The 18,701-nt window shown below is 46.3% G+C and overlaps 2 protein-coding genes across 2 annotated transcripts in view; one reads left to right on the forward strand and one right to left on the reverse strand.

Moving 5' to 3' along the window:
* Positions 1 to 9,425, reverse strand: part of LOC135390511 (RNA-binding protein 14-like) — a 36,431-nt gene extending 27,006 nt beyond the window's left edge. Inside the window, exon 1 of the mRNA XM_064620206.1 lies at positions 9,385 to 9,425. Within this exon, the coding sequence (XP_064476276.1) occupies positions 9,385 to 9,425 (41 nt within the window). The remainder of the gene's footprint in view (positions 1 to 9,384) is intronic.
* LOC135392146 (uncharacterized) overlaps positions 1 to 18,701 on the forward strand; it is a 188,139-nt gene that overhangs the window by 88,580 nt on the left and 80,858 nt on the right. The gene's annotated exons all lie outside the window — the stretch shown is intronic.

The following is an 18,701-nucleotide window of genomic DNA, read 5'->3' on the forward strand; positions in this document are numbered from 1 at the left end:
AGCAGCAATGGGTTTCACAAAAGATAACCTCACCAGCATCATAGTGGCAAAGGAATGAAACATATTGCTTTTTGTTACTTCGTTTTTGTGACTTGGGTGCACGTTTTTTTTCTCTCTCTCGCTTCTGTCTGCTAGTGTGCCTTCATTAAAATTTTTCTTGTACACGAGCAATTTCTCGAAAATTGCGTTCTGCATGTGCCCCATAATTTTTTATGCACATAAGTAATGTATCTAAGTGTACTTTCTGGTAAACTAACGTGCGTGACTGCATATAATGTCCTCAATAATCAAGAAAGCCTGAGCTATGGGCGAAGACAAAAAAAACAAAAACAAAAAGGAAACACGACACTGTGTTGTTTGTCAGCCCCATCTCATCATCATTTCTGTCTGGCTGTCTGTCTCTGCGCGCGTGTGTGTGTGTGTGTATGTCTTGTCCATTTGTTTATGCTATAGCCACTCTTCATCACTGTCCATGACGTACCTCTCAATCTGCAATACATTTCATTATGTTATATTACTTATATAATATGCATGCCGGTCTACACCCGACTCATTGACGAAACGCAAAACCTTATTGCTAAACCTTATTCTTTGCTGCATACATCTAACACTGCTGATATCGGATCTAACCAAGCGATCATTTGTTATGCATAACACACTTTCCTCGAACGCAATATTTGAGCAGAAGACTTCCTGATGTCGATGGAAGTGACCGAGAATTACGATCCGATAACGAAGGCCGCGACATCATTAATTCACTTAGTAAAAGCATGACGTTCTTCGGAAAGCAGAAGAAAGCCCAGCATAGAAGAACAGTCTGCGTGAAAAGAAGTATCGGCAACTCCCGTCCCGGTGCTTTTGCTTCAACGGCACGCTTTGCTCAAATGGTACACGCGATTGGGTATTTTCCACTGAAAAGAAAACAGAGAAAAAGTACCAACGTGGACGTCACAATACGCAATTCGACAGGCTTATACTTTTTTTTTTTTTTTTTTTCAAAGCGGAAGGAAGGCAGAGTGGTTGTCAGACGATCTGCATTGAGAAGAGTCCTGCGCAAGGTGGAGTTTTTTAAATGTCCACTCAGATGATGAGATGAACCTATGATTTTTTTTTTTTTTTCTAGCGTAGGTAGTTGCGGAAGTCGGTTGGTGTACATTGGGTATTGATGTTGATGTTGGAAGAAAAAAATAAGAGGGAGAGGGCATACTTTGGAAACGGTAAGCATTTCGCTCGTTCCTCGTGTTCTCTGTCAGTAGCTATAGTTTGAAGGCGACCCGGGTTGTCTCGTGCGTTTTGTGCGCTTCGTTTCCAATGTTTTTCTTGTTGTACCGCTACGCGTGGTATTCGCGGCGTATAGCACATGTAAATAGACCCATCTGTATCCTCATCATTCAGAATGTAATTGTTCTGGTTGTTGTTTACATAATTAATTTACAAAAAAAAAAGAAAAAGAGCATCGATGGCACCAAACATTAAACTATGTTCGTTTTATTTTTCGATAGAATACTTACAAGACTGGAAGGTGGTAGGTTAGAGCCCTACCACCAGCTCTATGCTGCGTGGCGTCTTCACTTTGGTTTCTCAGTTCAGCGCTGTGTCTGCGTTGTCTTTTAAGTGTGGTCCCGCATTGGGGTTTTTATCGATTTTAATGTCTTTCCTGGGTTTTCCGGCAGACTCCCTTGACGAAAGTCGGCACAGTCCTCCCTAGAGTCTGCGAAGGATATGTATACCCCTACTCCATGCAGGGGCGGATCTGGGGGGGGGGGGGGATCCTGATGTCCTGACTCCCTCCTCCTCAATTTCTGTCTTCGCATAATGTTTAATTGACCTTAGATCGCGTATCTAGCTGCTGTCCGTGGCTGGTCCCCCTCCTGAGAAAAATCCTGGATCTGCCCCTGCCTCCATGGATCCTCTGCATGGTTGCATCATCTGTCTCGTAGCCACAGTTTTAGTGTGAAAACACAATAAGAAAAGGGTATCGGCTGTTTATTGGGCATTCGTGGCGCGACAAACAATCACTTGAAGACTATAAAAATGGATGACAACAATCGCCCACTAATCAGCATGCACCTTTAGTATCTGATATTTTGTTCCATGCTGAGACAAGCCTGAGCTTGGACGACGAGAATACGGAGGCTCAGAAACGTTGCCGCTTTTGCGATATTTGGATAACACGTCGCAAGCGCATACTGACACTGTTTGCTGTTATGTTAATGATATTGGCACATTATGCAGGCGAGCTGGTGGATGAACACAATTATGAAAGTTTTCCATAATTTTGAGCCGTTGTGTCCTTTCTGTCTTCGTCTCTTCGGCCATAGCTCAGGCTTACTTCATTGTGGAGGGCATTGATTACTATATTTACATGGAGGTTTACGTCACCTTACTCGCGTGCTTTTTCTGGTGGCGCCGCAACCAAAAGTGACATCATCCCACACTCGCTCGTACGATTGTCATCGACCTCGCAGCGGCGAGGTCGCTTTCTCGGGTTTCCCGGATTTTCTAATTCTGCATTCCGCGTTCGTTCGTGTCTGTACATTTACGTCTTCCAGAAGCTGGTGGTCACGAACAGCGCCGTCGAATGCTTGGGAGCGGAAGAACAATGCTTGAAACTGTTTGAAACACACACTTTGTATAGGTGCGGTTATTTAAGATTGCATTGTGGAGCAGCGCTTATAGCTAAAAGGTCATCATTTTGGTTTCCGCCATTGTGTAAAATTGCAGCAATGCCAGGGCCTTCAATCGGTTACGAGGCAAAGTGGGTGTGCCCTGGTAGATGCGTTGCTAACGCGTTCGATCCCAAGGTTGTAGGTCCGAATACTGCCGAGCATGACGTAGCAACTTGGTGACGTGGTACATGCTGCTTGGGCACGTCGTCTCCCGCAGGGGACGTTAAAGAAGCATAGAAAGTACGTCAGTCATCATACCATTTTCTTAAACCAAACCGTTACACTAACATATTATATATTATACCTGCACATTAAAATGCACTATGCGAAGTGATTCATTCGACAGGTGCATATACATACATGGCGGAATTCGATTTAAAAAAGCGCGACCATGCGCAACGGTGGCAATGCCCGTAACTATAGCTACCCGGGTCCTCTTTTTTTGCCATTACGGTACAGCCCGCTGATTGATTTAGAGAAACGCCGTCTACTACACAGGGAGAAATGGGAAAGAAGCGAAACAAAAAACAAAAAGCTGAAAGCGCTCTGATTGGAGCGCGTAATGACATCACGGGTGACGCTTTTCCTTATCCTCCTCGTTTCACCCTGCAGAACTAGTTGAGCGGGAACGCGTGCGTCGATGATCGCCGTGCGTGTTCTTTTTTTTTTTTTTTTCTTCTTCTTCTTAATATTGCAGACAGAAAATTTTTCGTCCGGACTTGCTGGGAGAGACGCTCGCTCCGGTACTGAACGCTCTTTCATACTCCGACGACAAACTTCGTGTATACGGGAGGAACGCTAACGGCAAGCTGTCGTCATTTTCGAGACCTGCGAGGTCGAGCAAATGCGAGCGTTGGGACCGGAGACGATTCGGTAAGCTTGCCGGATGAGCGCTATATGGCTTCCGCCGCAAGGCTCTTGGCTGGAGCGCGATTCGGGCCCTCCGATCTTGTTATTCTGTGCCAGATTTGAGTAATCGACCATCGAATTCCAGCGATGGGGTTTTAAAAACCAATTGTCTACTTCCTCCCGGATGAACGGCAAACAAACTCGCACGTAGATGGGTAGAAATCCAGCGAACCGGTAGAATGTAGGAAGGGAGTTGCCTCAGGACAGAAGCCGCCGATATTTCGAACAGAGACTGTTCTTCTTCTGGGCACCCTCCTCATCATTGGCATGGTATTTAAAGGGTATTTAAAGGGTGTACCTAACCCTTTAAATACCATGCCAATGATGAGGACGGTGCCCAGAAGAAGAACAGTCTCTGTTCGAAATATCGGCGGCTTCTGTCCTGAGGCAACTCCCTTCCTAAACTCGCACGTAGACATTCCTGAGAGTTTATTCGAGGAAAGTGAAATGCACGGTGAAATTCAAAGGAATAATTTGTACCAACCTGTTTGAAGCACACGGACTTTCCAGAAACGAGGAAGTTGCTTCTTATGAATTCCTATGGTGCCGTCTCAAAAGATGACCCACGAAGCGACGAGGAAAAAAAGGTCACGATTCCTTATCGCGTGTTCGCGGCTACTCTTCGTGTTTTTATTTTGTTTTCATTTAGCGAAGCCTACTTGGACCTACTTTCAATGCGCAACTGACATTTGTTTGTTTTTTTCCCGCTGTATGCTTACTTTGTTTTGCGAGCGTTTCCTCGCAAGTTGCTGTAAGCGTTTGGCTTATCGTAACGGTTTTCGTTGAAACGCCTACTTTTGCAGTTGTTTTTATTTAGTGGCGAATTCGCGTGGTCATTTCCTGTCAGGTTTTTTTGCCAGATTCCCAGGAACTATGTTCGCTTTGTCAGAACGTATAGCAATCTCGTGTGTTTTCGTGGCACTTGCCGAGCGCCAGGAATTTGCCAGCTAGCACTTTTTTCCGCCCGGTCTCGAATCGACGGGGCATCGGACTGTCCAACTATATCCGGTGTCGTCACATCCGCGCAGCGGCCCTCATTGGCCCGCACGTCCCAGTTAACATGGTTGAGGAGACGACGGAACTAGAAGACGAGTGACCGCGATGCCCCTAGCATGATCCAAGCGACTAAAACCGCTAGATTCCTGGCGCTCATGTTCAGGAGGCAAACGGTTACGTGATACAGCGCAGGCGCCGACCTAACAATTTCCGAGCGCTAGGCGGTATTGCCATGAAATGACCACTCGAATTTGCACAAAGTATCTCGTAACGAGGAAGCCGCGCGTCGCAAGTCTATATAGACTGTAGTCATATAGACTATATATAGACAGTCACATAGACTGTATATATTGTCTTTATCGTCTATCACCATTATCGTCTATAATATGCTTCTTCACGAATGAAAGTGGGCTCGCGGATGGTGATTTTTCTCTGAGATGTTGGAAAAGGAAGGTTAAAATGTCTGTTAACAGTTTAAAGGGATAGCTTGGACCACAGATCTGAAGTAAAGGCGTACTCAGCAATTACTGAATGCAGGTCGGTACATTGCGTTGTCTACACATAAAACCCTGAAGGCAATCATAGTAACTTTCAAACTGTGATTGGGCATCCGAATGCAGCTGCAATACGAAAAGTAATATGTACAGTGTTCAGGAAAAAGGAAGCAGGGGACCTCGGGGGAAAACAACCCCAGGTGGTCCCACCCTGCGGCACGTACAACATGTCGCTACACTGCGCAGACAAACATTACGTGGAACATCACGGTACCATTATTTTGTCCACTAGAGCCTGTTTTGTTCACATCTCTGGCGCTTCCTCATCAATGGTGCTGAAACCCGGCCTGGGCCCGCGGGAGGTTCTTCGCCCAGGAAAAGAATCAGGAGGACCACCTCAAGCCAGAGATATGACGAACCAGGCTGAGAAGTAGTTGCTTCTCGTGAAGAAAACGTGCACTCGTCAGCGGTTGACTATTATACTCAGCGAGGCCGAACAAGTCATTACAGAATCCCGCAACAATTCGGACCATGACCATCCTATGATCCTTGATGTGAACGGCGCGCTCAGTCCTGCGTTGTCGCGGTCGAGACGCTCACCCCGGTGAACTTTTGCGGTGCGCTCGCACATTCTGTTGTGCAATCGTACCGTTTCCTTTCTTGTTTCTTTTCTGCTTTGGGGTGTACCGTCTTTCTTTTTTTTTGGGGGGGGGGGGGTAGCAGAATTCGCTTACGCGAATTCAACCTCCCCTTGTTATTTTACCAACCACCACCACCACCACCACCAATTCGGACCATGTCAGTCGCTGTGAAGTACTGCTACAAAGGACCAAGACATTCTCCACGAGCCTTGCGGACATCCACAGCGAGCTATAGATAACCTGTTCACAGTTCAAGAAGCAGAAACGGAGTTGGATGCAACGTTTGAATGGCAAGATCGCATGTTTCACGTCATTTGCCTTCTGAAGAAGCGACTATATACCAACACGCAGGAGTGACGTCCAGAACAGCGACATCCGAATCGACAGCGGCCGATCGAATTTCGTCGCTACAGTCGGTTTGATGGCAGCCACGAGTCATGGTAAGAAATTTCCGAGCCCGTTCGAGGCACTATAGTCCACAGCAACACGTCCTTGACGATCGCAGAGAAGATGATGTACTTGGTAACCGTGCTCTTCGTGAAGGCCGCAACGTTCATAAAGGGTCTTCAGCTCACGGATGCTACGTACGCCACCGCGGTCAAGGTGCTGAAGGGCAGGTATGGGAACCCGGACTCGCTGCCATCAGTGGTCCTACTTGAAGTAGAACTTAAAGGGCTAATCGCAGAACGTGAAGCACCGCGGTAGACACTCCGCAGTAGAGCTGGCAGCAACAAAACAGCCTTTAATGCGCGAACTCCCCTTCTTCCTGTTCCTTAACACTCCGGCCCGCGAACTGATGAGGTGAACGAAAGGAAAGTCAGGTAGCAAGCGAGCTGGTGGTGACGATCCATGACTTGAAAACCCGAGACGAGGTATAGGGACGATAACAGACAACACAAACACGGTCTCAATGCTTGCATGAGGTGGTTTCGACTCTGTATACCGACGATCAGTGATTACTGACAGCTAACTGCTGTTCATCTGTTCCTGTCCATTAAAACCCTGTTTTCTTTTTCACATCTCTGGTGCTTCCTCAACATTCAGCTTGGGACAAAAGCTCACGGAACGCCGGGGTGTCGCTTTTCTCCACTCAAGTGACATCCTGGCAGCACAGAGGAATAGAGATGGATAGAATAGCCAGTCAAGCATTTCTAATTCAATGTCTTCCTGGTAGATAGCAGGGGACCGCTCCGCCGAAGAAATACGCCAGTGCCGTGTTCCGTAAACTTTTGTCCCAATCTGTACGCACTTCGTAGTCAAAACGCGAAGAGTTGAGATGCTGCTCCACAGACGGTCACGTTACGCCCAACACTGAAGGGGCTGGGATCGCTTGCATCGCTTGGGAACGCTAATAAATTTCACTTAATTAATTAATTACGAAACAAAAAATAGTTTGAGTATCCTCACACCACTGGCAACACTATGCAGTCCGTCTTTTTGGTGTGCGATGAATCATTTTTTTTAAAACTTTGGCCGATTTTTCGTGAAACATCCCGTATAATGTGTGTGCGTGTGTGTTGTAAACGTATAAGATCTAAGCGCATTACGATTGCGACAAACGTGCGCTCAAAATACACACCTATGCCACCAACAAGCGCGAGTCTTCGTTCTTTGTGGTACAAACTGGTACAAAACATAGAAGTTCATTAGAGATGCCGCTTTCCCTGCTTCCACCTGGCATGGTCCCAAGTGACAACGACCTTGCCCTCGACTGCATGTAGAGCACCTTGATTGCCTTCGTCTGCTTTTACTGCCTAGTTGTCCGTGGGAAATTTAAGATGGTACACTACTATACGAGCAATATTACGAGCAATATAGTATCAAGCCTCCATATACGCGATAAGATTCACTGAGTTCCGTGCCAATGACGGTCAAACTAGATGGGCGCTATACTTGCTTAAAGTGATACCAGTAGAAGACCTGGATATGAAAGGGGGAATCCACTTTTTCCTTTTCCCAGCAATCAGTCAATCAAGCAAAAGTGGAATTCCCTGTACACAGCCACCCCTCGATCGATTGATGAACGGTTACTGTTCCTGGAAAAATCGTTCATAAATCGAACTATTCATCAATGGAGGCTTGGAATGAGAAAGGTCTTGTCCGAGAGGGCATTTAAGTTCGTAAAGCGAGGGAAGTCGTTAATCGATGATTCATCAATCGAGACTGACTGTATTCCAGTCGAGACAATGATATTCAGCGGAGAGTTGATATATAGTATAGCTACAGAAAGCTTCAGCTCGTCTGCAGTGCAAGGTGTAGTGCAAGTCCACAGAGGGTTGTCCTGTCCCAATGGTAGTGCTGCAGCACATTTCATAATTGGGCTCCTGTGGTTTGCATGCCAACGCATTTTATATGCACATGTATGTTGCTGTATGTAATAGGTGTGTGGAGAAAAAAAGAAGAAAAAGAAAACGAAAAACAGCAAACGGTAGGATAACACGTATTGGGGACGAGGTCTCCAGCACCACCCGTTCCTCATTGCTCCAAAGTCATGCTAAAGACATGGAGGTGATGCGTTCGAATCCTGCCAACGGCTGTGCTCCTTCAAATTTTCGATCACAGTTGTCTCGCGGCGTACAGCCACGAGACATTAATTTTCCCCAAGATGGAGGATGGTGCTTGGAACGGCGAAGCGAAGATTTCGTGACAAAAAATTTTCACAGACTACTTTAATTTCATACTATGAGTATATATCCTCATGTACGCATCTGCAAAATCAGCTTCAACTTTCGCTCCGCCATCGTTATTTACGCGAAAATGGGACGTTTCGTTGATGACGTTAGGCCTAGTTAAGACCGTGATACCAAGAAAATAGCAAGAAGTACGACCCTCAAACGTAAGACTTTGCATTATATAATTGAATTTTATTTATACATACGTCTTTGCTCATTTTTGATTCGATCTACTTACATTACGTGATTTAAAACTTCATACCGGCAGGCGTCTGCTACGAAGAAGCGGTTGTACCGCTCTCCTGGCCATTCATTTCTGCCAGCAACCATTTCTGCAATTCTAAGCCTTCCCAACATGCCTCTCTCGATGCAGATGGCGTTGATAAAAGTGGGCGCAAAATCCGTCGTTTTGGTCTGTCACCAGTGATATCCATTTCAATCCAAATCAATCGAGTTTCTCCAAAATGGTGGCACCCAGTAAATAAGGGTGAGATGTAATAATACACATTCATTTACATTCAGACATTCACTTATTATTATATATTTCTCTGGGTTTTCCGGCAGACTTTCAGTCGGCACCATTGTCCGTGAAGTGTCGTCGGCCGCATAGCAGCACGCTTTGTCGTTCGGTCTCACGGTGCGTTTCACGCGGTTACTTACATGTCTTTTTTGAGTCAGAAATACTCCGGATAATCTTGAAATTTTGAAAACTTGAAAAATTGAAATGGGATTAGAAATACCCGCGTTCTATACTTCCAAGGAATGACGCGCGTGTGGCAGAACTCCACTAAACGTGTCGCTCCCAATTTTGGCGTGGAAAAATTGAATCATTTTTGCTGAAACGGTTCGCGTGGGCGGTGTCCGATGGGAAAGTGTAATCCTGGTCTTTGGCAGCGGGGGGCATCAAGCCCGACGAAAAAATACGGAATACAAGTAATATCATATCAGTTGCCAACATTACTACACGTCCATATGCAGGTTAACTTCCTAAATTTAAGCAAACCTGACATTAGGCTCCTTCTCTTTGCTGCTGGCGAATGACATGTTTTAGTTTGTGTACGGTTCTAGTGAAGTGTCGCAATTAACGTAGCCTTCATAGCTTTTTTTTTTAAATAAATTTTTATTTTTTATTTTTAACGTAGACATTCTGGTATTGTACTCGAATGTGCATTAGGTTGGTGTACATAGGCTCTCTTTTTTTTTCTTCGTTGTGTTTCGTTTTTTTTTTTTTTTTCGTTTGTGTTACTTGTATCGCCTGTACTTAAATTATTTGTATGCTTCACTACTGAAGAGCCGGAGCTGGGACTCGTCAAGTCACATTGCGTGGCTTTTTTCACACTACCTTGGGCTTACTGTGGAAGTAAGCAGAAAAAAAAAAGAAAAAAGAGAAAAGCTTTCGCGAAGCGATTGAGTGAAAACAATTCACTAGCACTCCCTTGTGACAGCTAGCGTACACCTCATCTATAGTCACTGCGACGGCGTTGAAACAAGTGCGTCCCCTCTACAATTCGCTCCGTTTTAGTGCTGCCTTATCAGATGGAAGAGTCCGTCCGGTGGCTGCGTCGTGCCGCGGTGCTCGTCGCTCCACCTCCCGGTTGAAAATGCAAACACGGTGATGTACACGCACGAACTTACCACTATGTCTTAATGGCGCTGTTGGTGGAGTTGCACTTCGCGCGCATATTTAATTTCATTTATTCATTTATTTAATATTTCACATTTAACGTCATTTCACTCGCACGTAAGTTTGTGTGTTTTGTTGCAGCTGTTGACGACGGCGAGAAAACTTTCCCGGGCTCTGTAGTGATCTTTCATAACGCGGGCTTTGAATGGTGAGAGAACTCGCTTCGGGTGAACTAGGCTAATTAACGAGACCCTGGTTGACCCTGGGTGTTTATTCACTGACCCAGTTTAAAACATTCGGATCACATACGATCTTTCGTCGCACCAATACCGTAAATTCTGATTGATTGTAACCACAATTTGGCCGCCCATTCCTTTTCTACTAACTGGTCTCAATGTAGGACGCCCAATGACAATTCCATGCCTGTTGCCCATTACGTAGTCACTAGTATTGCGAGGCCACACGTTTTCACGAATGGACATTCGAGCTGCAGTGATACGTGTACGGAGTACGGATTCGTTAATGTTCTTCCTTTGAATGACAATCATATTTTCTTTCTGCGTGATTTCTATAGTAATACTTCCTACATTTCCTTTCTTAGGACACTTACTTACGTCCGTGTGTCCTTTGCGACTTCGTCAAAAGTTAGCATTTTACCCATTTGTCGAAAGTTCATCTGGAAATTAAAAATCTGCGACTTTATAGACACCCCACAAATGAATAGTTTCCGTAGAAGCGATAACAGCTTCGTAGCTCCCTTCCTCGCTTTCTTCAACTTCAATATCAGTGTTAGTTTTCTGAGTTATCGCTTTGTATACTTGCTTGTATTTGTTCTTATTCTGTTATTATACAAGGTGATGTTGTTGTTTATTTCCTTGTGTTTTCGTTGTCAATGTCCTGCTGATGTTCCCACCCCCTTTTAGTATCCTCTGCACCCTTGGTTTTTTTTTTTTAAATAAATAAATAAATAATACAATCCAGCGTTATTATGTGTGTTTCCTAGGAAGAGTTGTCTTTATCAATTTACGAACACGTCGACACGGACACCGCAAAGAAGGGATCGCGGTGTGGGTGAAGGGACGGTTGCTTTGTCGGAGCGCGGGGAGGGGAGACAAGGAAATCGAATGCATAAAAAATAAAAACTTTTTTGGGGGTGATCGCCCTCGATCCCACCTTGGATACGCCAGTGACTGCGCCTCTGTTGTACGCGGAGGCGAATGTTCTGTTTGCTTTCATTAGGACCCACAACTTTTTTTGCTTTGTCTTCTTTCTAACGCTGGATCCAACGTTCCATGCGACTTCGTTGACACAACCAGCAGCTTTCGGCGAGATTAGCAGCACGCTGCGTTATTTATTGTTTTTTTATGAGCAACTTGTTGCCATTATGACGGGCAGGCCGCCACCCCACTCCACAGCGAAACAACAAGAGCCATTTCACGTGCTATAGACTCCTTTCATTATTGGCACGTTGATTACGAATCCGTGAGCACGTCTCACGTCCGGCCCTTGCGTGGTAAACGGTACTATAGACCCTTTAGAGAAAGAGTAGTTAAGAGGGTTTCTGATATGAACAGTTTAAGAAAATCATTATCTCTCCAATACGTTGTCGATGAACGATGCGATTCATAGCTGGAAAATAGGACACGGAGGTAATGGTGCAAAAAGGTTGAAAGGATCTTCTGTATCGACGTTCTACAGGTTACGAAACACACTCATGTCGTAACAATATTGAAGCGTATATCCGTGTACAGATAGGAAAGGTGATAGTCGTACTGTAATGTGCTGAAGAAGGATAGCGTGACTGGAAACTTGAAACTTGATAGCTTGACGGGAAAATTTAATAAATGTAATTGAAATTGAATTGAATTGAAACATAGTGGAATGCTCATTTATTTGTTTCTTTATACAAGAGATGCACATGCGAGGTTCCCAAGCGGAAATGACGTGAGCTGTGGCGAGGCTGAAAAGAGATAAGAATTCGTTATCTGGCATTGCAAGACAAAGATTATTTGCAGCTTTTATAATTCGGAGGTTCAATACTAGTTCATATCGGCTTACCGCAGCAATAGTCGCGGACAAGGAGTTAGAACATAAATGGGACAAACCACCTGCGGATTATAGTTCCATTATATGTTTTAACTCCTTGTCCGCCATGAGTAAAAACTTGCAGCCAAAGAGAGGACGGGACACAACGGTAGAAACACACAACAGCGGGAACTGCAGATGCTCTACCTTGGTAAACTTCCTTGTCCGCGTCTATTGCTGCAGTAAGCCGATATGAACTTGTACCAACTACCCCGCTTTCTCCCTCTTGTGGATAAATACTAGATTTCTCTTATACTTTTGGAATTAGTTCTGCAATGTTGGTTTAGTAGTATTTCAAGTTTGTGACGAAAGATGGAAGGAGTTGGGGGAAGACAACAGTTATATCCTAAAATGATGAAATCAGAATGAATACAGCTGTGCACACTGGACGAATAAAGCGGACGAGTGAGAACGTTTTCCAGGGCTCTATACTTTCAAAAATGAAAGGCTCCTAGCCAACCATCATCTCGAGTGACATCGTTCTTTCCCCTGATTCGCTGAAAACAGGAGGCATACGCCAATTTTTGTTGCATTATGTAGTTCATAATTGCCACAAAAACGCCGTACGCCCCCCGTTTTCATCAAATCAAGGGAGAGAACGTTGTTATTCGGCATGATGGTTTGCTGGGAGCGTGCTACGCGGTAAAGCTCTTTGTTAGAGCGTATATATACCCATGGGCCATGGCCAGCTCTCCGGTTCAGGATATTTAATGTGTCAAAGTACACTTGTGCAGTACAAATTCAATGCAGAAAGGAATACACGAAATGCTTACACTACACAACCAAAAAAAAGCTTCAAGCAAGTTAAACCTCGCGCAGTATTCGTCATGTGCAAAGAACAAGACAACCTACAAAAAGGACGCCACACAGGGAAGCCGGTGGCAATGCAAGGAGACACTGCTGTGGTGGATAGTAATGTAGCGCGTCGACCACAGTCGGAGGAACTCTCCAAGCGTAACAAATTTGGTCTCAAAGAAAGCAACCCGTACAACCCGGCTCTCCTGTTTCTCGATCTTCCAAGATCACGCAAAACTCTACAAAACTGTACAAAGACCACAAAATGCGTCTGAGCACATGACCTCCAAGCGGTCTGCTGGACATTAAAGCTATCGTCAATACCTAAACCGATGGTATCTTCACGGTGTTAAAGAAAAATAGTGCTGTCCTATTTCATAAAAAAAACGTACGTGATTCTACTGATTCTCGCGTCTCCTGTGGCAACTGGTCTTACCGTAGCAGGAACCCTATTTCTTTTTGTAGAGGTGGCCTCCGATACCGTAGTTGTAGCCTCCCAGAACGTGACCAGGGCTGACACCGTAACCAAGACCAGAGTATCCAAGACCATAGCCAAGACCGTGTCCGTATCCCAATCCAAGGGTGCCCACGCCAGGGCTAACAACGGCAGCACCTGGGGCGTGGTGGACGGCGGTAGCAGTTACAGCTGGTGCCGCAACAGTCTGGTAAGCGGCGACGGTCGGACGAGCGACGGCCACGGCCTGAGGAACGGCATGATAAGCCGCACCGTAAACTTGACGAGCAACGGAGACAGCTGGAGCTGCAACAGCCTGGTAGGTTGCCTGAGGAATGGCGTGATAAGCTCCGACTGCTGGACGAGCAACGGCGAAGGTTTGAGGAACGGCGTGGTAGGCAGCGCCATAGACTTGACGACCGACGGTCAGGGCTGGAGCAGCTACGGTGCGGTAAGCTGCTACAGCTGGTGCAGCAACGGCCTGGTAAGCGCCAATTGCTGGTGCAGCAACGGTTTGGTATGCGCCAACTGCTGGTCGAGCAACGGCAACAGCCTGAGGTACGGTGTGTACAGCACCGTAGACTTGACGAGCAACGGAGACAGCTGGAGCGGAGACAGTCCTGTAGGCAGCGACAGCAGGTTGCGAAACGGTGACGGTCTGTGGAACGGCTTGGACGCCGCTGTAAACCTGCCGGGCAACGGCCGGAGCGGCGACAGTTTGGTAGGCGGCTACAGCTGGACGTGCTACGGTAACACCTGGAGCAGCAACAGCGTGATACGCAGCGACTGCTGGACGAGAGACAGTGTACGATGCCACTGCTGGACGTGCAACGGAGACAGCTGGACCAGCATGAAGGCGGGCGTAGCTAACAGCTGGAGCAGCGTAAGACACAGTCGGGGCGGCTTGGTAGCGAGCATAACTAACAGCCGGTGCGGCGTAAGACACGGCTGGAGCTCCGGCTTGGTATTTGGCGTAGCTGACCGCCGGTGCAGCATGGTGGACGGTGGAAGTAAGAGCAGGGCGAGCGACGGCGGGGGACGAAACGTACGCAGTCGGCTGGACAACGGAGTATGTTGGTCCGGCGAAGGAGTAAGCTGGTCTTGAAAGAGCCAGGGAGGGACGGGCAACAGCGTACGAGGCTACGGCTGGACGGGCAACAGCGTACGAGGCTACGGCTGGACGGGCAACAGCGTACGAGGCTACAGCTGGTCGGGCAACAGCATAGGCAGGAGCAGCTCCTGCGTAGTAAGCAGATGGAGCGACCGCTGCTCCTCCGAGGCTAATGTGATGGTTAACACCGCCGGCTAGCACAGAGGCCAACAGACCCAAGAAGCTGATGATGTTCTGCATGAAGAAAACAAAACGTGTGCATCCATGAGGTGAAGGCCGTGCCCGACTTTCTTGCCAATAGTGTTTTCTATGGGGCTCCACTTTGCGCTCCTATATAGCGGTGAGGTCGCACATTATGTAGTGTACTGTTTAACCAGTTTAATAACGGTGATTTGCAAGACGCAGTAGGAGTAGTCATTGTTAGGGAACCGGGAGGCTTATGTTAATCTTCATAATTGCAGCGATTGAATCATCGCCCCTTCCTGTTACAAGTCGTGAAGGTAATCCTCTCATTGATCTCGTTTCAGGCCACCGTTGCCAACAGTCGACCTTGCTCTATCGCGTATAATTTTTAGTAGATGTACTTGTAAGGCTTGCCTTTGGTACTTGCTACAATGCTGGGAATGTCTCATAAACGAATTCCAATACGTCCAATGAAACGAGACGTATGTGGAGAAATGGCCAATGGACAAATACTACATCAAATGTTACGGTGCGGCTGTTCGAAAGAGGGGGAAAACTGCCTTCAAGTTATCAAAGGTTTCCTAACAAGACTAATCTCCCGACACAAGAACACTTCAGAATACAAAGAAGAGTGCGAAGACGAATCACATACGAAATAAACATGCTCTTTTGGGAAGTAAGCAAAGGGGTTGCTACCTCTCGTCATGAGAAATACCTGAGAGATTGATGTTCGGAGGCTGGGAACACATAGAAAGGGAAAATAGATACAAAGCCTCAAAGTGCCTAAGAAATTAATGGTGAAAGATGGAAGTCACTGAAAAGGTTAGCCAGGCTGTAGGACACGAACCCACGTCTTCTGGATTACAGGTCTAGGGTTCTACGAATTGAGCTAAGCTGTACCGGTAGTCCAGAAGATGTGGGTTCGTGTCCTACAGCTGGCTGACCTTTTCAGTGACTTCCATCTTTCATGAGAAATACCGACTGAGTGAGCGAGTCCAAAAGCAAGAGGGGAGGGGAATCAGAGAATTGGAAGAGGGAAATAATGACTGAGAGAATATGAAAGTTTGAAAGAGGAGGCACATCGACAGAGAGGGCAATCATTCAGCTGCGTGCACAAAAAGCTATACTGTTTGGGTGGAAAGGGGGCAGATAAACCAGCACATATCGAGACAGGAGCTCAGGGACACAGAACAGTCGGAACGACAAAGGTCAATTCCTCAAACACGGCAATATTTATCTGCAAAGTCCCGAAGTTATTGCCAAGAATCTCCGAAAGTATGGAAGGAGTGAGGAAGAGGAATAAGAGAATGTGTAATACTGCCGTATAGGCGCCGACTGCGTGGGTTATTGGGGGCCTGAGCCTCTCCCCCCGGAACATTCCTAGGGGAAGGGGCAGGCCCCCTCGGAAAAGTATACCCGCCGACGCTCAAGGCAAGACGTTACGAGGGATATCCGAAAAATCGCATGCTTCACGCGAATGAACATTAAAATTTTGCAAAATTTTGCCTAATAACACGGAGTCCCACACACTTCTGTGCATGAAGCGGGGGCGAGTATACCCCGTAGCCTGAAACATTTGCACCAGAAAGGAGGGGGGGGGGGGAGCATTGTGCCCCAGCTACCTTCTGCGGATTTGAAACTCTCCGTCTATGGTAATGCATATGTAAGCCGAACAACCACAAACTTTTATAAGTTTTACCGCGTAAAAGTTTGAATTTGGCGAACGTTTTGAAATTACAACACCGACATGACTGTCTGCAAAGCTACCGCAAAACTGCAAAGTCATCCTCATTGCATCCGGTTGCGTCCGACTTACCAGAGCGCGCATCTCTGAAGCCGTTGGAACCTATATTAGACGAGATGAAGAAGAACCGGAAACCAGCACTGTGCCGCCTCATTGCCCTTCCTTCTGCTTTTATATACACCAAGAGAGGGAAAGAAAACCCATCTTCGAGACCTTTCCACCTATGAGTGGGTCACGTGGTGAACAATGACCAATATATCCGTTAGGCACGATTTGTCTGGGAAGGCACCAAAACAACGCCGCTATCTCGCATTGAAATCTAATGCTCATCAATTAGGGACTTGGCTTTCTCCACCGCGGTGGTCGCACGAGATGTAAGAAAGTTGCACTTTTTCAATTCGATTCCACGATAACGTGCGTGGGACACTGACGTAAACTTGCCTTTATATTTTCCTCAAGGTATGGGAGCCATGCGCAGAAACCGACAGTGTATATAGCTTGGCAAAAGGAACCGGGCACGTAGGTTCTCTTACCACGATAATGGTAAGGGCGCATTGCTAGTACAGCATTAAATATCACAATGACCAAAACTTTCCTAAGAACCTTATCATAGAATACTTACTCGCCCTCGAGGGTTCGGAGCACATACTGGTGTTGGGCACGCGATACTCTGATGTCCGATCGAAACTTCAGCGCTCGCTCGAGGCCCTGGACAGTCGCCCTCTTGGGTTATCTACGGTTTTTCGGTGCCCGAACCCCGCATGAAAGTCTGGTTGCGCTGGGCGCCTTGGTCTCGTTCCTGTATGATATTGGTGCCGACGATAAGTCTTGACTTTTGTTCCTCTGTTTCCATTACTGTGTTTTTTTGTTTTGTTTTTTCTCTGTTCTGACTTTGTGTGACTATTGGTATGTTTTCTGAGTTGTCTACGAGGTATGGTGCAGCCTCCTTCCACGTTGGTGGTGCCAATTTTCTCAATTTTTTTCTTTTTCGCTCACTCACTCACTCGTAACTGTAATAATAATCGTGGACACGAGGGGGTATTTCACTGTTTGCATACAAACGGCGCAAACCGGAAGACCTACGGGGAACAAAACAGGTTAACGTGCGCTGGCGCTACCTGGCGGCCTGGAGCTGTCAAAAGCAAACAACAGCTGTAACCGGACGTCCAACGGGACGCACATCCAGCTGTCCCGCGTTGGCACACCCTGGCGTCGCGAAAGGTATATATGAAGAAGTATATATATATATATATGACGTCCAAAGTTCCTGAAACGTGTTCTGACCCTTGCATTAGTCCCCAGAAATCAACCTCTGGGAGGGGGACATATGCATACATGTTTGTGGGTACATACGCGTTGGTAGCTGAGCTGCATTAGGCAGTCTCAGAAATTTCAGGGGTTCGTATATAGCGAAATCCCTGCACCCGTGTATTTGGTCGTTTCACGGCAGAAGCTTACAAATGCCACTTTTACGATTCTTTTCGGGAACCTCAACTCCTGGGCACTCTCTGATATGTCCTATACGACTGTCTGCACAACGATTAGTGAAGGAGCTGTTTTTTTTTTTTTCGGTATTTTTCCATAATTTTCTGCGTCTCTGTTGCTTTTATCTTTTTGTTTGTTTGTTAGCTTTTGGGAATAGCGAGCCTACATCATGGCTAACCTTTCCCTTCTCTTTTTTTTCTTTGCATTAAACATATCCCCCCGCCACACCTTTAATTATATAGTTACTCTTCATGTCACTATATCTGTTGCAGTTCGCGTTACGTGTCCGCGTTCTGTAGCATCTTTTCGAGAATTTCTCTGTGTCGCTTTTGGTTTGTTCTCAGTGGTGTGTTTCCAGTTTCAGTTTGCTTTTCTTGGTGCAGTAACGACGTATTTGCGGTTCATTCGTCACGACTTTATATTTTTGTTTTACCGCGTTACAAAGCGTGCTACTTTCTGCTTCCTGAAGTAAAGTCTTCGAATAGTCGACCCTTTAAGGTCAACAGGTTGAATGGTGTGGTCGGCGTGGCATTCGGAGCAACAGCAACTACATTCGGCACTCTAGCCAGAAATGCTGCTGTGGCCTCTAACGCCAATACGTATACCAGTTCCTGAACAGACGTCAAAATATTCATCACTGTTTATGATTTCATCATGGTTGCGGTGTTCTAACGGATATACTCGCTGAAGCTTCGAGCATCATTCACCTTCACGCATCGACAGAGTCGCACGATTCATATCACTTTCCTTCAAGTCGTGCTTTTCACGAAGTATGTCATTGAAGACAGACACATCCGAAATAGCCAATAACGGTTTGTGTGATCTGATGTCGGATTGAG

Source organism: Ornithodoros turicata, chromosome 4 (assembly GCF_037126465.1).
Source record: "Ornithodoros turicata isolate Travis chromosome 4, ASM3712646v1, whole genome shotgun sequence".
Lineage (NCBI taxonomy): Eukaryota > Metazoa > Arthropoda > Arachnida > Ixodida > Argasidae > Ornithodoros > Ornithodoros turicata.